This window comes from Notamacropus eugenii, chromosome 6 (genome assembly GCF_028372415.1).
Source record: "Notamacropus eugenii isolate mMacEug1 chromosome 6, mMacEug1.pri_v2, whole genome shotgun sequence".
NCBI classification, from domain to species: Eukaryota; Metazoa; Chordata; class Mammalia; order Diprotodontia; family Macropodidae; genus Notamacropus; species Notamacropus eugenii.
The window spans coordinates 295964762-295991197 of record NC_092877.1 but is presented as its reverse complement, the minus strand read 5'-3'; the positions used below and the strand labels follow the sequence as shown (position 1 = coordinate 295991197).

The 26436-nt window shown below is 39.5% G+C and overlaps 1 protein-coding gene across 5 annotated transcripts in view; it reads right to left on the bottom strand.

Moving 5' to 3' along the window:
* SLC25A30 (solute carrier family 25 member 30) overlaps nucleotides 1-26436 on the bottom strand; it is a 101973-nt gene that overhangs the window by 9157 nt on the left and 66380 nt on the right. For 2 of the 5 annotated variants that reach the window (XM_072617193.1, XM_072617194.1), the window contains exons 2-6: nucleotides 13635-13766; nucleotides 9061-9208; nucleotides 6861-6955; nucleotides 4685-4770; nucleotides 937-1032 (exon numbers count right to left, since the gene is read on the bottom strand). In XM_072617193.1, the coding sequence (XP_072473294.1) occupies nucleotides 937-1032; nucleotides 4685-4770; nucleotides 6861-6955; nucleotides 9061-9208; nucleotides 13635-13698 (489 nt within the window). In that variant the 5' untranslated portion in view covers nucleotides 13699-13766. Of the gene's footprint in view, nucleotides 1-936; nucleotides 1033-4684; nucleotides 4771-6860; nucleotides 6956-9060; nucleotides 9209-13634; nucleotides 13767-20856; nucleotides 20879-24526; nucleotides 24639-25127; nucleotides 25406-26436 lie in introns of those variants that run through there. The other 3 variants (XM_072617192.1, XM_072617195.1, XM_072617196.1) reach the window with 3 other exon arrangements.

Genomic DNA, 26436 nt, shown 5'->3' with positions numbered 1-26436 from the left:
ATAAAAATGAACAGAATATAGTTAATTCAAGTTCATCTTATCCCATACTCTATGTAATTTTACAAATGGCATTATATATAAACTAAGAATGTTGGTATCTTTTTCCCAAGACAAGCCAACAAATACTAAACTTCCAAGAGACAAAGCCTATGTCAGAACTCACCAACTAACACATTCATCAGAGAGCTAAGAAGCAGCCTCTAAAAACTGGAAAACCCACATGTAGAATGTCAGTACAAAACTGGGCATACCTTGGAACGAGCCTAATTTTCTGTGACAATCGTAAATCATTCATAAGTAAAGACAAACGTGCATTCGATCCACATAGGAAGTATTCATTATTACTTAGCAACTCTTGAAGTCAATTATTCACAAAATGTTTTCAAATCACAAATCAGTTACTCCTTATTATAGCTCCACTTTACAAATGGGGAAATTAAGGAAGAAGAGATCAGTATGGGAACGAATCATTTAAATAGTCACTCTTCCTTCTCTCATACTTGCTCAGGCTAAGTTACAGTACTAAAAATTGGGGAAAAAACAAAAAAAATTTATAAATGATAAAATATGAACAGAATAGAATATAAGCTACCTCATAGTACTATCATAAAGAAAGCACTTTGTAAACCTTAAGGGATATAGAAATGTGGGTTATTATTATTATCATTATTAGGGACAGAAATAGGAATCAGACCTGTGATTTCACTGGTATAAGTGAAATACCTGACGAAGAAACCTCCTTTTAGTAAGTCAGAACCTTCTCTGTCATTCACCCTCTTAGAGAAATACTAAAGCAATGAGAGGCTGAGTGACTTGGCCAGGCAGTATGCATCAGAGGCTAGATGGGAGCCCTGAGGCTGGCTCTCTACCTACCAAGCATCTGCTGCTTTTCCACAGCATCATTATCACCATATATAATATGATTTAAATACTTGCCTTCCAAAGTCCTCTTGTTCCTTCTTGCTGGTAGATGTTGATGAAGTTTCCTATCATTCCTCCTTGGATCACATTGCTTTGAGCCTGCATTCTTATCTAAGGATTATTTTTAAGATCCAAGTTAGAAGAAACAAGTGTGTTTCCATCCAAATACATGCATCTGAAGACTATCGGTTAATAAAAAGTAATAGGAAAAGGAAGTACAACATCGATAATATCCCAAGATTCTCATGAAAAATATCTCCCACTCAAACTAATATAAAGCAGGGGCTATGCCTTAGACACCAATGCCTATATGATGCCTATAGAATACTAGTAGACCCAATGGCTTACTAAGAATAATAATCTGGTATACAGCATACTTGCTTGCTAACCCACTGACGCACTGAAAAATAATGTTCACAATGACAAATATCAAGATTTTGAAATCAGAGAATTTTTTAGATGGCTGAGAGATAATGATGATGAACGTTCATATAGTGCTTATTATGCACCAGACACTGTGCTAGAGCTTTGCAATTATTATCTCATTTGATCCTCACAACAACCCTGTGAAGCAGGTGCTGTTATTATCTCCATTTTACAAATCAAGAAACTGAGGCAAACAGGGAGACTAAGAGTCTTGCACATAGGGTCACACAGCTGGTAAATGTCTGATACCAAATTTGAACTTGAGTCTCCCTGGCTCCAAAGTCAGAACTTTGTGCACTATGGCACCCCCTGGCTGCCTCAGATGTAAAATACCTGATAACAGAAATAAAGGGAATCTTTTGATACATCAATAACACAAAAACTAATACTGCTTCCTCGCAGTGACTAGGATGGCTAAAAAAAAAGGCCGTGATAGCAACTGGCATGTAATTCATCAGACTGAACCATTGGTGCACAGGGGCCATCTACATCTACCCTGTGCGTATGACCTCGCAATGCACTTAAGGCAGGGTTAAACCTGTGGTGGTGTCCAGTCTGGCTCTTGAATTAGTTACTCTGAGCCCAAGCCACTACTATTTTCAAACCCTGTACTGAAAGGAATGCAAAAGAGGGTAACATGGGACTCTTGCATGCTGACCTTTATATCATAACTTCAACTGAACTTATCAGTGAGCTTCTCAGGTGACAGAGTTCACATAGCTAAAATTCCAATATAAAGATTGTTTAACTCAACTTTGGGCATTTTTTTTAGAATGAACAGGGATTAATCAGAGTGTCTTTCTTACAAAGCATGGGTAACAATAAAAATTAATGGAACTGAATGAAATATTCTGCTAGCCTGATTTTCTCAGGGGCAAAAATGATTTGCTCCTAATTTGGACAGGGAATCATCATCATCTTAACTTTGTAAAAGATCTCTTGAGCTTCAGCAATGGCCTTATCCCTAAAGACTAATATATTTTCCCAAACTTCTTACTCAAAACAAGGGAAGGTCATAGCAAAGTAAAAATTCAAGTCACTATTCCAGGAGAACAGTACTTACCTTGAGCTAAAAAAATATGTTCTTTATTTGAAAGCAAAAAAGTACCCAGGGTAGGCTTAGAAGATATAGTTTTCAAGAAAGAACATTTTTGTCTCAAGTTTTCATTCTTAACTTCCTAGGATAGCAGCAGTCTATTGATGTCATGTTTTCTGCTGTGTGAAGACACCCCATATTTTCCTACCTCCATGGCTTTAAGGCTCATACTATTTTCTATGTGGAATTCCCTTCCCAATCCCTGCTTCCATTTACTCAATTTTGACCCCATTAGGGGTCAGCTCAAATTTCATCTCTACCATGAAGCCTTCTCTGCTAATCCCAGGCAGAATCAAGCTCTCTCTTCTCTGAATTTCCCTAGTACTTTGTATCCCTTTTATCACATGCTCATATTACCCCTGGCATGCTTCTCATTCCTTTTTAAATTATTGGACCTTGAAAGTGAGTCTTCATTGCTTGTGACTTGTTATTTTTAGCCACTGTCATGATCTGATAATCTGGTTATGGGATTTAACTAAATAGGGAGGGGCCAGTTATGCATATGCATCTTTTTATTTATCCAGTTACTAGACCAGAAATTTCATGAGGGCAAAGAATGTGTTATTCTCTGTTCTATCTCCTGTTAACTTGCACAGAACAGGTGATTGATAAAAATTTGTTGAATGGCCACTTCCTAAGCCCTAGAAATAGGATTAATAAATACAACATCTAATACTATTATTGCTCCAGGTAATTATGTTCCAAAACAGCTAAAATCCCTTAATTGAATGAACAAATCTTCTCCCTTTCATTTGTGATTGGTGGGTCTTTTCTGAGATGATCATTACCAAATAGCATTTATGAGACAAATTAACCAAACATTGTCCCTTTTCTCTATGAAGTCTCTACATTCTGTAAGCATGAAAGTAATTTTAAGGAAGAAAGAACAATTCACCCCCAGTTTTCCCATATATCACAGAGGCATATGGTAGAGAACATGCTTCTTAAGGACAGGGGTTCACTTTTGCATTTTTATTCCCAGAACCAAATGTAACATCCAGTATACAACAGACATCTAATAAATGCTTACTGACCCACTGATGCATGGAAAAATGATGCCCATAATTATAAATATCAAGATTTTAAAATACCAGAATTTTTGAGATGGCTGAGAGTTAGGGTTTGTCATAAAGTTACAAAACTGGGCCATGGCAAGGCCAAGACTAGAACCCAAATTTTCTGAATTATCACTAGGAAGAAATGTTCAAAAAGTATAGTAATATGCATCCTGGATTTGAGCACAGTGTATAATAGCACCATTTGTAATGAATAACATAAGTTAAGTTTTAAATAAGAGTAATATTAACTAGGAATGAATAAAATTTGCTCTCCTTAATTCAAGTAAAGCTCAAAGTACAATTTCCCTCTTTTGATTCAGTTCAATAATTAAATTAAATGCCCACCAGATCAGTATAGAACACTGTGCTAAGTGCTGGAGGAAAGATACAATTTTACATAGGATAAGGTCTTTGCCCCCTCATGGAACTTGTTAGTAAGGAGATGTGGCATATATACAAATAGACATGATATAAAATAATACATTATAAATGGATAAGGAAAATAAAAGGCCATGTGAGTTAAGTGTAGAGGATTCTGGAAGAATTCAGGAAGAAGTTAGCATCTGAGTTGGGTTTTAAAGGAGGATCCAGAAGCCACGGGTGTTGAGGCCATGGGACAGAGTGAGAATAGAGGTAGAGCCAGGAAATCCCAGGACATGCACAGGGGCACAGAGAACAGGCCACTTGAGGGGAAGTACAGAATATATTATAAGATAAGGATGGAAAGGCACCCTCCAACCCTAGGCTGGAGCCATACTGTGGAGAACTTTCAACACCAATCTTGAGTTTTGAAATTACTCAACAGGAAACAGGGATCCCAAGAAAGGCTTTAAACAGAGAAGCCACATGACCACATTAGATTAGTCAAGAAGGGAAGTCAAAGACGGAGGGAAAAACAGGTAGAATGGAAGCAGGAAGTCTGGTTAGACAGCTCCTTTGCATATGCAGAAAATTCCAAAACAAAATCCATAAAAATTAAATTCTGAATTGGCCTGTGGTTTAAGGAATATGTTCTACTGATTCTGATTCCTTTTAGCACCTAAACCTCCAAGTGAATTATTTCTACTACGTACATATAGTAAAGTAGCTTTTACCTGCTAAAATTCTCATAAATGGAAATTTTTGTCAAGTGAAAGGAATGTAGATGAACCTACAAAATATGTACAAGTTTTGTATAACTTACTTTCAAAACATCTGTTGGATTGGCAATGGATGAGGAAATAACTCCAGAAAGAATTCCACATATGACATTTAACAGGAGGGTTTCATCTATGAGCAAACAGAAGAACATCACTATTTTGTCTTTAATTTAAATAAGCTCTTCACAAGGAGAGCCATAACATAGTTTATGCAATGAGCATGCTTGTTAAAAATGAAAGTCTTTGAATCTTAGTTTCCTTATCTGTAAAATGGGCATCAAAGTAACACCTACCTCCTGGGATTGTGGTTCAAAGGAGCTAATAATGTACATTAAATGCCTCGCTATATAAATATCAGCTCTCATTATTATTGAGGGGTTACATGGTGTGGTGGAAAAAGAGCTGGCCTCAGAGCCAAGAACACTTGAGTTCAAGTCCCATCTCTGACACAGACTAATTCAAGGACTCTAGGCAAATGAACTCTAGGCAACCAAGATTACAAGTTGCAGAAAAAGTGCTTATCTGCATTGATAGAGGGGGTTCCCTCATTCTGAAGTTCCCTATGCTAATGAAATCACAGATGCACTGTATCATCATCATCATCATCATCATCATCACCACCATCTAGTATTTCCCTCCAACAGAATATTAAACTCCTTAAGGCCAGGGGCTCGTTTCATGTCTGCATCATCAGTGTCTAGCCCAGTACCCAACACGCAGTAGGACACACAATAGATGCCTTCTGAATTGAACATAGCTCTGACAAACATTCTTGTCATTGTACAAGGGAACTGAGAACCAAGTCACAGAGCCAACTAGTAAACAAACATCACAACTACTGTGTTAAACGATGGAGATACAAAGACAGAAAATTAAATCAACTGCTCCCAAGAGGCTTATATTCTCTCTGATGATAGGGCTGAACTCAGAATTTCTAATTTTGACACATGGTTAGCCTGCTAATCTACGCTGGTCTGCTGGAAAATAAGAAACAGTTAATAGAGTCATAAAATTTCCAAGTTGGAAAGGATCTTGGTGATTATTTTGTCCAGGCCTTTCATCAGACAGATAAGGAAAATCACTAGAAATAGCTGCACAGATCTTTCCTCTCATTCCCTAAGCCCTTCCTATTTGCCAAAGCTGTTCAAGCCCAGCTGCGTTTTAGCTGGAAGAAAACATCCTAGGAAAGTGTTTGTTTAACAGCAGATAACCTGGTATGGCCTTGTTCAGAAAAAAGCCCACAGTCCATTAGTAAATTACAGAAATGAATGAATCTGAGTTCAATCAACCACCCACAATCTCCTCTTTTCCATACAGTTTTGCTTAACTGCTATGGAGTTTTTTTTGTTAATTTTTTGTTTGTCCTTGACTTGGATTTGCTTGTGCTGCTGGCTCTCCCTCTCTCTCTCATTATTCACAAATTTGAATGCCTGCATATGTTGTTGGAGGGTTAAAAACAGCTTCAGGTAATAACCAGACTTATTTTTTTTCAGAGTGAAAGAAAACCTAGTATGAAAATGCCTAGGCAGCTAGGTGGTTCAATAGAGTATTGATTCAAATTCAGCTTTAGACACTTAACTATACGACTTTGGGCAAGTTGCTTAACTTGTGTGCCTCAGTTTTCCCTACTGTAAAATGGGGATAATAATAGTACCAGCCTCCTAGGGTTATTGTGAGGACTAAATGAGATATTTCTAAAGGGCTTAACACAGGGCCTGGCACATAGTAGGCATTTAACAAATGTTTATTCTCTCCCCATTTTGATCACAGGATCATATATATATATAAAGCTGAAAGAGACTTTAAAAGGTCTTTAGTCCAAAATCCTCATTTTATAGATGAGGAACTTAGTGAACCTCAAAGAAATTATGTATCTTGCCCAAGATCACACAGGAAATTCAGGGAAGCAATATAGCCTTAGTGATTTCCCCAGGGGACTTGCAAGGTTAAATGACATGCCCACAGTGACAAGGTTAGTATGTGGAAAAGGACATAAGTGGTCTTCCTGACACAAAGGTCACACTAAGTCACACTGCTTCTCAAAGCAAAACTTGTCATAATATCTTTTTAAAAACAAAACATTTATTTAAACCTTATTGAGAGTTGTCTTTGGTAATATACATGTCAGAAATTAATAGAAGATTATCGGATGTCAAACTATAATGAAATCAAGTGTCTGCCCACTAGAAAAGAAATGAAAAAAAAAGATTTCTCACTCACCTTCTGGTCGATCAGCAAACATTCTCTTCAAGCTCTGATAAACGCCTATCTTTATTGTGCCATAAGAAGCCTGCCGTAACATTGCAGGGGCAATCCTGGTGCAGCCAATGCACAAAAGAAAGGTAAAAGAAGAAATGCCAATAAGAAATATAAAAATCATTTGAAATTTCCCTGAAGATTTACATGCACAGATCAGGCAATTATCTTAGAGGGACTCCATTAGAAAATATCTGGGATCTGTTCCAACTTGAGATGTTATGAACTTTTTCCTATGAGATGGTATGGCATCAAGGCTGTAATACTACACTTGGGAGTCAGGAAGACCTGAGTATATTTCCTACAATGGACAGTTACTAGTTGCATGACACTTGACCTCTCTCAGTCTCAGTTTCCTCATCCATAAAATGGGGATAATAATAGTACCTACCTCACAGGGATGTTGTGAGGATTAAATATGTAAAGCATTTTGCAAACCTTAAAACTCTATATAAATGCTAACCACTCATATTTTTCTTATATGGTGCACTCAGATTGTATCAACCAATTTCTTAATTCAAAGCCTAAATTCAATCATCTCAACTTAATGTAAGAAAATAGGCTCTTCTTAATTTTTGTCATTTGTATTAGCTCAATAAATATAAATCAGTCATGAGTTTTTCACATTATCAGTGAAAATACGTGAACACAAAATTCTATCAACTACTGCCAGAATTGGACGTACAAAGAACTGTGATGTATAAAAAGTTTGAGAGACATTGTTTCTGAGTAATTTAATCATTTTATTAAACGTGCTAGTATATAATTAATAAAATGATTAATTACCTAGAAACTATGTCTCTTGAACTTTTTACATGTCACAGAACACATTATTCATCAAAAAGGATTTCTATTTCTGTCTGCAAAGTATCATGAAATATGGTCACTGATTTTCAGGATTCATTTTATAGGATCATAGATTTAGGGCTAAAAAGAACCTTAGAAATTATCTGATCGTATGTTCTCATTTGAAACATGAGGAAACTGAGGCTCAGAGGGATTAAGTCACACCAAAGTCACCTAGTAGTTAAGTAGCAGAGCTTAGATTCCAACACATCCTCTAATTCTAAATCTAGTAGCCCTGTCTCTATCCACATTAATATACTGAAAACATGACTCATAAGGTGGGACGATATGTATCACTCTGGTACTTATCTAAAGTAATGATTCTCAGAAAGTATGATCTCTGGGACCCTGGGGGTCCCAGAGACCCTTTCAGGGGTCTGAAAAATCAAAAATACTTTCAAAATAATATTAAAATGTTATTTGCCTATTAATAGGCAATATTACTGCTTTTCCCTTTTCCAACTGCATATTGTGTTAAGATGGTTATTCTTCATATACCTCCATCAGAACAACAAAAGCAAAAGACTAAATGCACAAGCAGACAGGAGAACCCAACTATCTTCTATTAAGTCAGAAATTAAAGATATTTACAAAAATATGTAAAACTATACTACTTTTCTTACTGTTTTTTTGTTTTGAAAAATAGTAATCATTCATTAAGATATATTCATATTGATATATAATGTGTTTATTAAGACTGTAATGAAAAAAAAAATGCTTTAATGAGGTCCTGAGGCCAAAAGGTTTTAGAACTACTGATCTAAAAAGACCACACTACTAAAATGAAATCTATTTGAAAGGTAAAAACATACAAAAAGTAGAGATAGGCTGAACTAAAAAACATTGATTAAAGACCACATTCTGGTTATACACAAGGTAGATGTGGAAGGGAAAGTGCCACCTTCCATGCAAATCAAATTTCAAGCACAGAACTATAATATGTTATATATATATATATATATATATATATATATATATATATATATATATATACATACACACACAAAATATAATACTATATATAGATTACAGAAAGATCTCACTAAGTCAGTATAGCATAAGTAAACAAAGACAATTTGAAACAGTGGAATATCTGTATTTGAAGTATTAACAATTAATGTTGCCAAATGCAGCAGATGACAGAAAAATAAATGAATAGAAATTAAAAATAAGAAGAAAAAATCCTGAGTGTTATCACATTTTCAGATCATGAAATCACTTTTATTTTCTCTTTAGGCAGTACTATGGTGAACTCTGTTGATTTTAGAGGTTTCTCTTACCAATAAAAATTTTTAAATGCACAAAAAATTTTATTTACCCAGAATACAATGCTTTCAGCCCTTCTTCTCTGAATATCCTTGATAGTGCATGTAACATTCCTCTATATCGAATTTCCTTGAATTTGGCATCATTTGTCTGTCCCTGAATCTGGAGACGTGTCTTGGTTAAATCAATTGGAAATGTGCCTTAAAATTTAAAATACAGAAATTAATATCAGAACTAATTTTAAAAACTTCACTCTGGGCTATATAAAAAGATAAGAATTAAACAAAAGCAGTCATATGGCAATTTACTTTTTCACATTCCACTGTGTTCAAAATTGGAGTCAACAAAACCATGCAAGAAATTTATCAGTGTTGCACATATGCATTTATATATGAATATATGGAAGCGCATATATATGTGTCTATATAGATACATACATATACACACACACACATTTGTGTCCAAAATGTTGATGTTTCCTCACTGAGTCTTTTGTACAAGCTAAGTAACCCCACAAAGGAAAGCAATGAGATCTTAATATTTTTGTGTCTAAAGAAACAAATTAATACAGTATCAATGGAAATCAGATAAAATGTTCATATTCTGAAAAAAAAAACTCTAACTTCCCAAACACCAAAAAGGTTTAACACTATTCACTTAGAAGGAAATAGTACTTAGTTGACCATGAACTTGTTTACTGAGTACTAAGTTGGGAAGGCAACTGTAAATGTTAAAGCCCGATTTTTAGGTGTTTACAATCTAAATGAGAAGAGTGAATGCATGCAACTGAAAAATATGTACAATGAAGTACATATTGTAAATTTTTATAGAGAAAGAGAATCAAAGAATCTCAGAGGTTTTTTAGTCCAAATCAAAGTTGGGTCAGAATCCTATGGCACCCCTGTAAGTCAGAAGCTTTTTACCTTGTTGTATCATAGACCCCCGTTGGTAATCAGGTGAAGCCCATGAACGCCTTTCTAGGATATTTTAAAGTGCATAAAAACGAAACACATAGGATTACAAAGGAAACCAATTATATTGAAATACACTTATCAAAATATTTTTAAAATAATTTCACAGACCCCAAGTTAAGAACTCCTGCTGTAAATACGCATCCAATTTCTTAATAAAGATCTCCAGTGGCGGATAACCCACTAATCATTTCATTTCAATGTGTATAAAGCATCTACTGTGTAAAGATGAATGTGATAGGGGCTTGAGAAAATACCAAATTTAGCTAGAAATGATTCTTGTTCTACTACGGTCTAGTAGAAGCATAAGACATATACAAAAGTACATAAAAACAAAAATTATTATGTAAGTGCATTAAAAGAGGTAATGAAAGAATACAGGACAAAGCTCAAAGACGAAGGTAGTTAGTTAGTACTGGGAGGATCAGAGAAGTCTTCATCAAAGAAGGGGCATTTGATTTATTCTGTAAAGGATAAGTAGTAGTCAACAGACAAAGACTGAGAAAAAGAGATTATTCTTGTCACACAGTACAAAAACCAGGTGTGGAAAAGCATTATATGTACTCAAGAGACAAAAGAGTCAACCAGTTTAACTAAAACACAGAATGCACTATGGGTAAATCGGAGATAAGTTTGGGCTTCACATATCACACAAATCTTAGATTTAGAATGAACCACAGAAGTCAGTTGGAATTGTATTCAAAGGGCAATAAGGAACCATTGCCACTTCCTGAGCAGAATAACAAAATGACCAGATTTATGCAGAAGGAAAATGAGTCTGGCAGCAGTGTAACACTTCGGAAGAAAGAGGAATGTAAGACTACCGGCAGTGAAGAGGAGAGAGGGATGGGACAGTAAAGGGGGAGAACTGGTTTACTTGGACCCAGGGAGCAGAATTAAGAGACTAGGACAAAAAAATCCTTAATTCCTTGCCACCCCTGCCTCCAAAACACACACACACACACACACACACACAGAGTTTGATCTTCTTTAGCTTTCTCTTCTCCAAGCTCAGCATCATTAATCATCAAATAATAACGTTTCCAGTCTCCTCACTATCCTGCTCACCCCTCTGTTCCAGTTTGCCAATGTTCTTTTGAAGAAGTAGCATCTAGAACTGAATACAGTACTTCCAATGTAATGTGACCAAGGCGGAGGACAGAGAAATTCTGTTAATGACACCTAAGATCAGAACTGTTTTTCTGCCTGCTGTGTCACACTGTTCACTCATATTGAGTTTAGAATCCACTAAGATCTTCAAGGCTACATACACATACATACACGCACACATACACACGCACACATACACACACATTATATATACATACATATATACAATACTATACATACACAAACATACACCACTGTCTATTCACATCACATTTAACCTACATTTTGGGCAGTTGACTTTTGAACTCAAATGGAAAACTTTATATAAATATAATTATTTTTATTTTATTTTATCACATATCATAAACATTCCTTATATTTATCAATATAAAAATCGTTGCCTTATTAAATTCCATTCATTATTACCAGCTGCCCAACAAGATCTTTTTGGAACCCAAGTGGGTTGTAAAATGTATCAGTGATTACTCCCAAATTTCTGTCAGTGTCATCTGAAAATCTGACTAGCATGAAATCTATGATTTCATCCAACTCTTTAAATGAATTACAATGAATTAAAATGTTGAACCAAACAGACACAAGGAATGTGGCACTCTTGTAGAGTCCTTCATCCAGACTAACCTAAGTCCATTAATCTTTATCCTTTGGGTCTGTTTGATTTTTCAGCTAGATCAAAATTCATGGAATCTGTATTATTATCAAAACCACAATTATTCATTGTGCCCATAAACATAACATGGGAAACTGAGAGAATTCTGAAATCCTGCTATAGGAGCCAACTCAACCAATATTTATTAAGCACCTACTATATGCAAGGCATTGTGTTAACTGTTGAGGATACAAAACCTTCAAGGAGCTTACATTATCCAATCTCCTCCTCCAAACAGAAGCAGCTTGACACAGTAGACAGGGTACCTACTCTGGCATCAGAAGACAGGTTCAAACTCAGCTTCTGATGCTTGCTGATGGGACTCTACTTCCTTCATTTAGTCTCCATAGGCCTCAGTTTTCTTATAAAATGAGAGAGTTGAACTAGATGAATTTTGAAATTCCATATGGCTCTTACTTTATGATTCTATGATCATGATCCACCTCTGTTGTAACTGTGGTCATTTCAGTTGTGTCTAACTCTCCATGACCCCATCTGGGGTTTTCTTGGTGGTGATACTGGAATGGTTTACCATTCCTTTCTTCAGCTCATTTTACAGATGAGGAAACTGAAACAAAGAGGGTTAAGTGACTTGCCCAGGATCACATGGCTAGTAAGTATCTGAAGACCAGACCTGAATTCAGGAAGAGAAATCTTCCTGCCACCAGGCCCAGTATGCTATGAACTGCACCACCTAGAAGCCACAGTCTACTCTAGTCATTCTTTTTAAAAAGCAGTAAGGCTCACCCTCATATGGCTTTTTTTTTTTTGCTGAACTCATGCTGGCTCCAAATGATCATCACTTTCCTTTCTAAGCTCTGATAGTCTGTCCTTCTTGCTGAATTATGACACTGGAAGTAGGTATCAACCCAGAGAACTGAAGTGGTTAATCCACCACCATCCCCTTCCCACTCCCACCTACACTCAACCAGGAAATTCTACACAATTCTTCCTCCATACAATGCATTTTCTTTTCTATCACCACCCACATGGAGCTTTATCTGACTTTGCCCTGGATCAACAGAAAAGGCAGCCTAGAAACTCTACTGGGTCAAAGAAGTGTGCTAAGGTTCAAAAGAACAGAATACATCAGACAAGGGAAAATCGAACATGATGGAACTCAATAACCCAACATTCAATAAACCAGAAAGCACAAATTATTTATGAAAGAAGGTATTTGATTTTTAAAAAAACTGCTTGAAAAACTGGAAAGCAATCTGGCAGGAAATAGGCTTATACCAACACTTCATATCATACTCCACAATATGGATATGTGATGTTAATATGAAAGATTTTATAGTTTAAATTAAAAAAAAAAGTTAGGGTTCAAAGGATGAGCATAGATAGCATATCAAGAATCTGTGGATAATCAGGAGCCAATTATGTAGTAATAGATACATCGATGTATATCTTACAAGGTCAAGAGTCACTGGAGTGATACCAGCCCATCAGAGTTTCTTTTTGTATAAACATATAGTCAACTGTGGGTTACCTGTAGCACTGGACGGAGAAAAGGTAAGACAGATAAAGGGAGATGGCTGAAAAAGGTACAGACAAATGACCCCAAAATTTCTTTTGGCCCACAGACTGAACCTGTCACCCAGTGGACCTTGAACCATAGCCACTAATAAACAGCCAAACTGGCATCTTTTGTTTAAAAGAAAATTTACCAAATATTGAACATTTGGAAATCTGATGCTAATGTTCCATGACCCAACACTTTGTACTTGAGATCTGTTTATGTGCAAACAGCATTTGTTGGTTTAAGATTTAAACACTACTACGTGGAGCTACGACGTGGTGCTATTACGTGGCACTAGGACATAGAGCAGAGAAAATGACACAATTCAAAGATCACCCGTGACTTGCTGTCCTTACCACATTCTGCAGTGATAGAGGCCAAACCTCCGTAGACAAATGGTTTCCAGCTAAGAGTTGACATTCTTCTTGTCTCTGTTGTCTCCTCTTTTCAACTTACAGAGGCACATCAATGACTAATAGGGCTGTTTCCTACAGACACACAAATAAGATATTTCACAGTTACAACTTCTCACAAGACTGAGTTTATTTTTCTTAAGCACTTCACATTTTCTTTCATTTGAGAGAAGTTTGATAGGGGTCCCCAAACTGTCAATGATAAAACAAAGGACCTAGATAACATCTTAAATATACCTTCCTCCTCTCAGGAGAAAAGTGAGGGGCTACCAGGGCAAATGTATACATTGTATACATTGGTATTTTTGCTGAAGTGTTTTTCTTTGTTTAATTGGAGGTGAAGTGAGAGAAAAAGGAAGAGGTCTCATTTCCAAACATGATTAGGATGTTAAAAAGATATCCATAAAACCTATATTTTAAAAGGAAACAAAAAAATTTTTAAATAAAAATAAATTTTAAGAAGGGGTAACAGTGGATAGAGCACCAGCCCTTGAGTCAGGAAGCTCTGAGTTCAAATCTGGCTTTAGACACTTGACACTTACTAGTTGTGACACCTTGGGCAAGTCACTTAACCCTAACTGTTTCACAAAAAAAAAAGAAAGAAAGAAAGAAAGAAATTAGAACAAATGCAGTCCTGAGCTATATAGTTTAGGCTTGCTTTGTCTTTCAGCTGCCACTCTTCTGTCCACTTCTCTGTGAGTCTGCCTAAGAAAAGAATGAAGCCAGCAGCACACATAGACAGAAGACACTGGAAATCCTTAGCTGGACTCACAAACAGTGATCACAAATCAGAGGCTTATTGAATTCAAAACTGGAAAAAACAATAACTGTCATCTAACCCAACCTCTTCATTTTACAAATAAGGAAACTGAAGCCCAGAGACTTGTCAGAGGTTGTGCAGTTAAAATAAATGGTAGAAACAAAATTGTCCCCTGGCCCTCTGACTCACAATCTTTTCCACGGTGCCCCCATGGAAATCAAAAGGAACTCCTCACTGAGAGGATGGACAGCTGGGGAATGTCATGATGCACATGTGCCCTCCCCTCTCCAGAGGCCCATAGTCACTTCAGTGGTCATTTAGCTCCAATGCCAAACTACAGTTTTATTTCTGCACATGCACATACAAAACCACACTGAATCTGTTCTGGGCTATTTCCTGTTTGTTGATATTAGAGTGACTCCCACATGACCTCTCTATGAGATACAATGTCACTTCTCAAGTTGCCCATATGTCAATAAATGAATAAGCATGTATTAAGCAACTACATACTAGATACTGGGATACAAAGCAAAGATGAAAGAGTCTGCTCTTAAGGAGCTTCTACTGTAACAAGGAGACATCAAGCACACATATAAGTATATACAAAATAGATACATAAACACAAGAAGATTTTTGGAAGGGGCTGCGGAAAAGTTGCTAGCACCTGGAGGAATCAGAAATGACTTCACACAGAAGGGGACCCTTGACCTGAGATACAAACCAAACACAGGACTCTAAGAAGCTGGGGTGAAAAGGGTGCACATTCCAGACATGGGGGGGTGCCTGTGGAAAGGTACAGAGATGGAAGATGGAGTGGCACGTACAAGGAATAGTAACGCCAGGCTGGCTGAACTTTGGAGCGTCTGAAAGGGAGCAAGGCATGGTAAGGCTAAACAGATTGGAGCCAGGTTGGACAAAGCCCTAAATATCAAACAGAGGAGCTTGTATATTACCCTATAGGTAGCAGGAAGCCATTGGAGTTTACTGAGCAGTGGAGTAACATGATCTGACCTATCCCTTAGGAAAATCACATGTACATTTATATATGAATTCTATCTCCATCAGTCCCACTTATACATACGTATAATGGTGAAGAGGGGCTTATGTCTACAAACAAACACTTAAATCAGTTAAGATGCAGATGACACTCTCTCAGTTATGACTGTGGTTAAAAATGGGTCTTTAATTTACTACAGACATTATTGATAGCTCCAGATAACTGCTTTCAATTCACAAAAGATGAAAATTTCCCAAATAGGCATTTCCCTGCAGGAGCTCCACCTGAAGTCAGGATTTCCTCTGAATGACACTTCTCAGACACATACAGGGGCTTCCTTAAGCTAACCAAGTTACTTTTCACACTGGAATTACAAAGAGAAGAATCGATTCATGAATGTCCAACTAGCTAGCTATTTCCTGTTTTTAGATGTTTATCAACCTCATTTGTTAACAATCTAATAAGGGAAAAGGTATAGAAATACTGCAGTTGAAAAATACTGTTCCCCGATTTAGAGGTTTCTAATGAAATGCCACAGTAAAAAGAGGAAAAAGAAATTTTTCTTATTATCTCTACTGACATTTTTAAAAGAACTTACAAGCCTGTTTTTCTCTAAAACCCTATTTGTTTGGGGTGTGTGTGTGTGTGTGTGTGTGTGTGTGTGTGTGTGTGTGTGCACGCGCGCGCGCGCACGCGCACCCTTTTGACTACCTCAAAGCAGTGGAGAAGGAATGAATCTAGAGTCTGAGGGCTTCAAATATGCCCTTACTACTCTTCATGTGACCTGAAACAAGTAATTTGATCTCTTCTGTTTTGGTATCTATTACACTAGGTTACACTACATATTCCATCTAGACACAGCTCACAGTACAGCGCACAGGGTGCTGGATCTGGAGTCAAAAAGACCTGAGTTTCAATTTGGCCTCAGACACTTCCTAGCTGTCTGACCCTGGGCAGGTCAATTAACTTCTATCTGCCTCCTTTTCCTCCACTGTAAAATGGGTATCATGATAACACTTGCCTCACAGGGTTGTTGGGAGGATCAAATGAGATAATATTTGTAAAGCACTTAGCACATCATGTGGTATCCTGTACACCAATAATAAATGCTTGCTTGCTTCCTTCCTTCCTAGATCCATAAACAATAGTATTGAACATATAGTAACACAGCAAAATGAAAATCAATACTGGGCACTAATTCTCTAGCACTACTTCACTCAAAGAATAATCTTGAATTTTACTAATCACTAGATTTGGGGGGGACTTTTTGTTTGGACCTGTGATTTCATTGATGTGAAGACAATTTCTTCAATTGATACAACTCCTATATAAATTAATTTCAGGGAGTTGCCTAGGTCAGTGAAAGTTTGAGTGATACTTATTCAATTTAATATACACTTTAGAAAATGATGTAAACCAAGTTCACATTTTCACATACAAGGCTCTTTTCCATTCTTTGTATATTAAAGTGTTTATTTGCCAATGTTTGTTAAGTACATTTTTTAAAACGTTGAGGTAATGTGCACTGGATAAAAGAACTGGCCTCTCGTGACGAAGACTTGGATCCAAGTATGGGCAACTCATGGTATAGTGGATAGAGCACCAGGCTTGAAGTCTTAAAGATCTGAGTTCAAATCTAGCCTCAGGCTTACTAGCTGTGTGATCCTGTAAGTCACTTAACCCCTATTTGCCTCAATTCCTCATCTGTAAAATGGGGGCACATTGGAAAAGAAAATGGCAAACCACTCCAGTATCCTTGCCAAGAAAGCGCCAAGGACAAAAGGTCCCTGAGGTCATGTAGAGCCAGACACAACTTAACCAATGGAAAAAACCCCCAACATACTGGCTATTTGACCCTTGGCAAGTAACTTAGCCTCTCAGTGTTCCAGATAACTCTTTAAGACTGTGCAGGGCAGAGCACATGCTAATCTGCATAGGTGGAGGGAGATTCCTTGCACCAATGAAACCATAAGAATTTTTTTTAAACCCACAGTAGTTAAGTAATTTGCCCAGAGGTACACAGGTTCACCCCTTGAACCTGAGCCTGACTCCTCTAACCATCTTGATCTTACTTTACTAAATGATACTCAAAGAGATATTACAGAAAAACCAAACAAGAGATTATCCAACGACTGTTTACATGATATGTAAAAGGGTTCATACTATTAACATTTTCTGAGGTGCCACATTTTTTTAAAGGTGACTAATTGCTGGCCTATGGCCTACAACCCTAAGTCATTGATTAACTTCTCTTCTCCTGAGTGATGCTGGAAACGTATTTTCATCTGGATAAAACTTTGGCCCTTCAGAAGGGTGCCAATAGAAATAAAGACCCAAACAGTGAGGGAACCATATTTTTATGTTCCTGTCTATCCAAAGGTGTGAAGAATCATAGAAGATTTCATTATATTTCCCGTTGCTCCCATCATAAACAATACCCCCTTCATCCCTAAATATATCTGCATTACTATGTCTAAGGAATGCCAATTTTTAAGAAAGCATTCTTCCATAGTTTTAATTAGCTGGGAAGAGGATGGAAATTCCCAAAATAGTTCTGCCCTTTGTTCCTTCCCTTTGACTAGATAAATTCCCGAACACCCTAAGACTAGTGAACTTTTCCACAGGAAATGCTACTAATTTCCATGACTAAATGTAATTCAGAATCAAATTCAAGAGTTCTAAGATCTTCAAAGGTGGAGCGTCCAATAAAAGAGGGAAAGGTATGCAGCCAAGTGTCATTTAAATAGGCATGAAATTTTCATTTTCTCACCAGCCCGAAGCTCCCCTAATTGTCACCCAATTATTACCTCTTCTCCTTTAATAGTAATAATACAACAAACTTGAAAATTTACAACACACTTGAGAACTTTGTAACACTGTTCTATAGGGTTCCCTCAGAAAGATGTCCAGGGGATGTAGGGTAGGGAACAGAGAGTGGCAAATATGGGGAAGAGCCGAGTCCCACATCTTTAGTAGAAATAAATGTAAGACGGCTGCTCTTCCTTGTCAGAAAAAAAATTCACTCCAACTCAACAAATCTTTATTAAGCACCTACCCCATAATTACCTATGCAGGTAAGTAAAAAGGAAGTGATGCAAAGTATAATTTCAAGCCAAGAAAACACTAACCACAGAGTGGATTAGAAAAAGTAGTAAGGGAAAAGAAAGTGATGCGAAGTATAATTTCAGGGAGAAGAAAATACTAACTACAGAGTAGATTAGGAAAGGTAGTAAAGGGAAAAAAAGTGATACAAAGTATGACTTCAAGAAGAAGAAAACACTAACCACTGAGTGGATTAGGAAAGGTAGTAAGGGAAGAAGGAAGATTCTAAGTGGTATAGAGGGAATGAGCGTATCGGGGACACCTGTGCCAACGTGCAGAGGAAGACTATTACAGTGATCCAGGGTGGAGTCTCTAAGAATGGAGAGATAACAAGGTAGTCTCAACAAGATCTGGCAAAACTGATAGCAAAAGAGAAGGAAGAGCGGTAAGAGAGAGAAAGAAGAGAAAAGGATCTCTCAGAGGCTGTAAACAGAGTGATCAGAAGAAACAGAAATAGGGAAGTTTAGAAAGGGATGATGGGCTCTTATGTTATGTTTTTCTCCTGGTTTCTCCCATTTGTTTTAATTCTTCTATGCAACACAACTAATATGAAAATGTGTTTAATAGGAATGTATGTGTAGAGCCCATGTAAGATTACATGCCATCTTGGGGAGAAAAAGGGGAAGGGGGAGGGAAGGGGAGAAAATTTGGAACTTATAGAAGTGATTGTTGAAAATTGAAAACAATAAGTTTGGGGGGAGGAAGGGATGATGGGGTTAGGGGTGTGAGGGAGAATTGAGATGTTAAGTTTGAAATGCCTCCAGTATTAACAGTATGAGCATATCATGTTAAACAGTCACTGGATAATCTCTTGTTTGGCATTCTTTGTGTAGTATTTCTCTTTGAATATTATCTAGTAAAGTAAGATCCGTGTGCGTAGAGAGCAGGCCATGGAGACAGGAAGACCTACGTTCAAATCATGACCTAATAGGCATTATCTGTGTGACCCTGGGCCAGCTGCCTAACTTTATTGTTGTTCAGTTATGTCTGACTCTTCGTGGGTTTTTCTTGGCAAAGATACTGGAATAGTTGGCCATTTCCCTCTTCAGCTCATTTTTTAGATGAGGAAACTCAGGCAAACAGGGTAAAGTGACTTGCTCAAGGTCACACTGCTAAGGGCAGATTTGAACTCAGGTCTTCCTGACTCCAGGCCCAGCACTCTATTCACTGCTCCACCTGGCTACCTCTAACTTAACCTCCCAGGGCCTCAGTTTCCTCTTCTGTAAAATAAAGGAGTTGGATTAGATCAGAAGTCTGTTACAGTTCTAAATCTCTAAACAGAGCTGAGTCATGAACCAGGAGCCAAGAGATGGGTTCTAGTTCTAGTTCTAGCTTTGCCACTAACTACTGTATGACCTCAGAGAAGTTGCTTCTTCTCCCTATGGTTCATTTTGGGGGCATTTGATGAGATAGTTTCTAAGAACTCTTCCAGCCTTGAAATTCTATCTCAGCAGATGACTACACCAGCTACTTTATGATTAAAGCTAGTCACCCTAAGCTACCCTATATCCCCTTTTCTGGTACCTAAAAACCTGTAACCCTTCACCTATTCCCTCCTTTTTAGTCTCAGAGGATGAAGCGATTCCTTCCCTCCCCATCTTGCCAAGGCTGGCCCCTTACATCCCTATTCTAATTACCTCTTGTCTCCTTCAGTACCTCCTGCCATCCATGATGCCCTCAGTTTCAGCTTCATTCTCCTCCTCTCTAAGAACTCCCTCTACTATGCCTATGACCACACTTCAGTCTTCCTTCAAGTTATCACCTCTCTGACTCCTTCACCCCTAAACTTCTAGAAAGACCAGACTGTCTACACTGCCTGCCTCTACTTCCTCACCAACCTCATTTCTCAATCCCAGGCAATCTTGCTTATACAGCCCACCCCACTCTATTGAAATTATCCTCTATAAAACCACCAGTGAATGATCTAATTTCAAATCCAGGGGACTTCTGTCAGTTCTTTTCTTCCTTAAGTCTCTTAGCAGCATTTGACACAGTTATTATTCACTTGTCCTCCTTTTTGATAACATCTCCTCCCTTGTCTTCTAGGATACAGCTCTTACTCAATTTAGTCAGTCTGCTGATAAGCATTTAGTATGCCTTTATTATATGTCTGGCACAATTCAATAACTACTTATTAAATGTTTACTATTAGTAAGGCACCAAGCTGGGGCTTTCATTAAAAGATGAAAAAATAAGATAGCTTCCTATTAGTTTGTATGAATGGCAAAGGAGAGGCCCAGTAAAACTGTCAGGAAAATCTGAGAAAGAAAAGCGCACTTTCCAGTGAGGTTTTCACCTCATCCTACCTCTCTCTGGCTTCTCTTCGTTTCTCTTTGCCTTTTTCTGGTTCCCCTTCTTGCTCCCTCAGTGTAGGCTTTTCCACTAGTTCTCTTTTCTACTTGTCCCCTTCAACATCTCAGCCACTCCCACTGTCTTAATTATTACCTCTATGCAAATGAGCTCAATTCTCCAGGTCTAACGTTGTATGGCCCCATGTCTTTTGGATATCAATCTCTACCTAGATATTGTCAGTTCCTCAAATCAGGATGTTCAAAATGGAACTTATTTTCACCTCTAGAGCTATCCATTTTCTATTTCTGCTGATGGTACCACCATCCTCCCACTCAAACTTGAAACCTGGCAGCTATCTTTGATTCATTGTTTCTCACCAACCCCAATATCCATGCTGGTGCTCAGTCCTGTTGACTCTACTTCCACAATCTCTCTTTCACCGTACGATTACCTTAGCGCTAATCTTTATAATCTCTCCAGAAATACTTTAATAGTCTCCTAATTAGCCTCTTTCCCTCCAGCCTCTCCTTTACATCACTTCTCAGGTCATGTGTTTTGTACACACGTACTTGCTGCTTTCCCCCTTTTGCATGCAATCTTTTTGAGGAGAGGGACAATTTCATTTTTGTCTTTGTATCCCCTGCACCTAGAACAATAGCTGGCATGTACCATTTAATAAAAAATTACTGATTGACTGACCCTCCCAATGGATAAGTTTTATCATGTGACTGCTATTTTAAAACCTTTAAATGAACCAAGAGAACAATATACATAGTGACAACTTACACTCAACATCCCCAAAACTGAACTCATTATCTTGATCTTGCTCCCTTTAATACTCGCCTCTTACAAACTTCTATCCTCCTAGTCACCCAGGCTTGCAACCCAGAAGTCCCATTCTCTCACTCTCCATATCCAATCTGTTACCAAGTCTCCCTGCTTTTATCTTTTTAAGAGCTTTCCTAAATAGCTCCTTCTCTTCTCTAATACATCCAACACCCTGGAGTAGGCTGTCACCTTCTCATGCCTGAACTATTGCAATAGCCTGCCTAGTTGGTCTCCCTGACTCTAAACTCTCCCCAATCCAGTCCATTCTCCACTCCAAATTAATCTTCCTAAAGCACAGATGTGGCCATGCCACTGCCCCGATTTAATAAAGTCCTCTGGTTCCCCGTTACCTCCAGGATCAAATATAAAGTCTTCAGTTTGACAACCTGATCCCCTCCTATCTTTCCAGTTTTCTTACATCTTTCTCCCCTTCCTGCACCCTTCAATCCGGTGACAATGGCCTCCTTGCTGTTCCTTGCACAGGTCACTCCATTTCCTAACTCCAGGTCTTTTACCACCTATTCCATATGCCTCCCTCCTCATCTTCACCTCCAGGCTTCCTTCAAGTTCCAGCTAAAACCCTACATTCTGTTCTAAGCCTTTTCTGATCCCCCTTTAATGTTGGTGCCTCCCCTCAATCATCTCCAAATTTTTCCATGTATATCTTGTTTGTACATAGTTAGCATGTTGTGTCTCCCATAAGATGTCGAGCTCTTTGAAAGCATAAAGTATTTTGCCTTTCTTTTAATCCCCAGAACATAAGTGCCTAGCACAGAGCAGGCACTTGATGAATGCTTGTGGATGGATAACAGCAATGAAAATGAACAGATGAAGGAAACTGTTCAGAATTAGTTAAAAACCAACAAAGATCCCAGAGAACAGATAATATCCACCAGAAGATCTGTGGGGGGCAGAATATCATATCCACTGTCACATGAGATCGTTCTCCATATTAGATTTTTTCCTTAAATTTTTTCTTTGTCACAACTGGAAGGAGGAGGTTAGAAATGACTCTCATAAACACAAAAGCCATTATTAATAAAACATAAAAAAAGAAAATACTTCAGGTGCAGATTCACTTCCTGTAGGATAAAATACCAACTCCTTTACCTGGCATTCAAAGACCCATGCAATCTATCCTACCTTATTTCACAAGGCTCATCTTTATATTCCAGCCAAACTGAACTACTGACTTTTCCCTATCCTGCTTTTCTAGCCTCTCTATATAAATAAATACACACCATCCCCCATGTCTCAAACAAACTTGGCATAGTAGATAAAGCATGGGGCCAGAAGTTAGGAAGACCTAAATGCAAAGAAGGCCTCAGACCTTTACTAGTTGTGTGACCCTGGCCAAGTCACAACCTGTTTGCTTCAGTTACCTTGACTGTAAAACAAAGAAAATAATAGCACCAATGCCATAGGGTTGTTGTATATAACGTGTGTTCGTCCTTCATTGCAGAAGACGACCATGCCATCAGAGAAATAAAGACATGACTTGCACTTGACTTTGTTTGGAGTGAGGGAGGGCTGTGCAACACACCAGTCTCATTTCTCCTCCGGAGCCATCTGAGTCCAGTGACCAGATATTCATCAGGAAGACTGGAGATGACCCAGGAGGAGGCAATTGGGGTTAAGTGACTTGCCTGAGGTCACACAGCTAGTGAGTGTCAAATTCTGAGGTGACATTTGAACTCAGGTTCTCCTGACTCCTGCACTGGTGCTCTACCCACTGCACCACCTAGCTGCTCCTATGTTGCATACAATAGGTGCTATACTAATGCACATTCCTTCTCTCTCTTGAATCTGACCCAACTTAAGGGCTACAACTTCTGTGACAGTTTCCTAGATCCCTCCCAGCTAGAATCCAGCCTTCTTTCTCTTTGAATTCCTCACCATTCTGACCTCAGTATGGACTAATCCACTTTGTAACTTGCAGTTTTCTGTGTACATTTTATCCCATGACTGACCTCTAAGCTCAGTTAGGTCAGGAACCTGTGTCACTCTTCACCTTTACATGCTCAAAGACTAATGACCACAAACAAACGACAACCTTAATAAAGTTTTGTTGAATTAAACTGAACTCATTTAGAACTCTATACTACTTAAGTCTTTGACTCAGAATTATCAATCCTTTGAAAATATAAAGAAATTGCCCTTTAAATTTTGAGATAATCTTAGATTTTTAGCAAGTAAAGCTCACACTGGGCTCTTTTGGTTTGTCCATATTCCAATTAGTAATTGTACACAAATTTTACACTCTCTCTGCCACCATCACAATTTTAAGTGCCTTTTTATCTTTCTAACCGTAGAACTGGAAGACCCATTCAAGACTATTTAGTCCAGCTCCCTAATTTTAAAGATAAATAAGGCCCAGAAATATTAAGTGACTTACCCAACGTCACCAATTACAGGTAGGGTCAAGACTAGACAGCCTCAAATCTCCTGTGTTCTTTCTATTACACAGGACAGCTGTAAGCTGACTCAATTGCATAGCCCTCCGATATGGTTCACAGACTTAAAAGCAACTTAATGGAACCAGAAAAGAAAAAGTAAACTCCATATTATAGATAAGTATGGATTCTAAGGATTGATCATGTTACCCAACATGATCAAGGTTTACAAGGTGTTTTCCTCAAAGTCACTTTTTGAGGCAAGTACTCTCTAAATTATCACCCCCATTTTACAGCCTGGAATAAACAAGACTCGGAGAAATTAAATGACTTGCCCAAGGCCATTAGGCTATAGTCAGAACCAGGATGTGAACTAGTTTTCCTGACTCCAAATCCAGCGTTCTAAATTACAACCCTGTTTGCCTTCTCATTAAAAAAAAAGTACATACGTAGCCTGTAATACCTAAATGTGAGCACGCTGTGCAGACATGGGCATGCAATAAATCCCGAAGTGAAGGCTCCTGGTCCTGGGTATGAGGCTCGTAAATGGGCACCTGTATAGGGACTGACCCGGTGGTATGGGTTCCTGTCTTAAGGCCACCGGGGAGGCGTCCTTTTGCTCAGTCCTGTCCCCTACCGCCTCCTCAGCCACTCTCCCGCCGGACTCTTGGGGACCAGGGAGGCGCCAAGGTTAACGCTCCAGCCCCCAGCCCGCGTCTGGACGGCCCTGCGGGGCCAGGGCCCAGGCTGCAGGGCGATCTTTGAGTCCAGGAGCCCTGGACAGCCTGAGAGGAGTGGAAGTTCAACCCCGCCTTCGTCTCGGTGGCTCAGGGCCCCGTTCGGGGCTCGCTTTCTCTGAGACCTTGACCATAAATGTCCCTGGAGACTCGTGGGAATAAAAGGGAGAGGGGGAGGAGAAGCTGTCCCGCAAGCAGGAGCTCCGCAGGTCCGGGGGGCACGCGTGGCAAGGCTCGCGCTGCATCCCCATCGTCTGCCCCTCCAAAAGCCCCGCGGGCTGCCCCCGGCCCGGGCAAGCCGAGGCGCGCAGATCTCGCAGAACTTACCGGGGGCCCGCTCGGGCTCGGGCTCGGGGAAGGCGGCCCAAGCAGCGAGGCAGCCACTCCAGCGGCAGCGGCGGACGTAGGGAGCTGCCCGAGCCGCGCTAGCTCGGAGCCCGCAGTCAGCGTGGAAACCCCACCCCCGCCCCCGCCTCTCCCGGCCGGCTCGCCTCCCATTGGTGGAAGGAGGTCCGGCTTGTGCTGCCTGCCAGCTGGCCCAGACCCGCCGGGAGCCTCCCGGGCCGCCGTGACCCGCAGCCTGCGGAAGAGGGGCTGCATGCGCGCCTGGTCTCCACCATCAGACTGGAAGCTCCCCGGGGGCAGGCATGGCTTTGCCTCCCTCTGTGTCCCTTCGGCAGGGTGTCTGCCACAGCTGTACTCCCGTTCTGGTGGTGTAAGCTGGAAGTCCCCAGCACAAAGGCCGAGCTGAAGGAACTAAGCAGGCCCGGATGTGTGCGAGGTTTAATTATTATTATTGCTTTGGGTTTGGGGGCCGTGGGGCGACAGGAAGACTGCCACGGCACTGGTCGCGGCTCTTTCAAGTCAACGACATATATTAAGCACCTACTCTGTGCCAAACATTGTGCCAAACTCTGGAAGTACCAACAAAAGCGAAGGGAGCGCCTGACCTTAAGGAGCTCACAGTCTGATGGGGAAGACTACAAACACCTCATTTTCTTCCTCCGCTGCGGAATGGGGCCCCGGGGAGATCTGGGGATTTCGATCTGGGGTTGACCTAGTCCAACCTCTCAATGCCGAGGGGCCGTTTTAGGGGAGCAAGCTCTTTGAGGCGGCCCCCAAGTTCCCCTACGTTTGCGGAGAGGGGGGAGGTGTCGTAGCAGGAAGTAACGTGGTGCTGTGGAAAGAGCCCAGGCTGGAGAGCCAAAGTATGAGCGCTTGTGTCCTAGCTCAGCGTCTTGCTTGCCACCGCCGTATCCTTAACTTCCCCTCTCTGTCCAGGAGTTTCCTCACCTCCTGAATTAGGGGGTGGGATTAGCTGATTTTTTCCAGGTCGGAGACCGGGCGAGGTGGCAGGACCCTTGATTCGATCCCCCAAATGAAGAGAGAACGAGCGCTCTTGCCTGTGTTCTCCGTTTCCTTTTTTAGCGGAGGAGGAAACTACCAGTTCCTAGCACCTAACAGATCTTAAGGACCACTGTGTCTCGGATCGGTTCGGTCCTGTGCGAGCCCCTGGGGTTTTCAGAGGGGTGGAGGAACCTTCCCGGTGGCTGGACATACTGAAACAGAAAATAAAACTATTCCAAGAATATAGAGAGGAGATGGAAAGGGGCATTAAAAATCATTAGTATGTTTT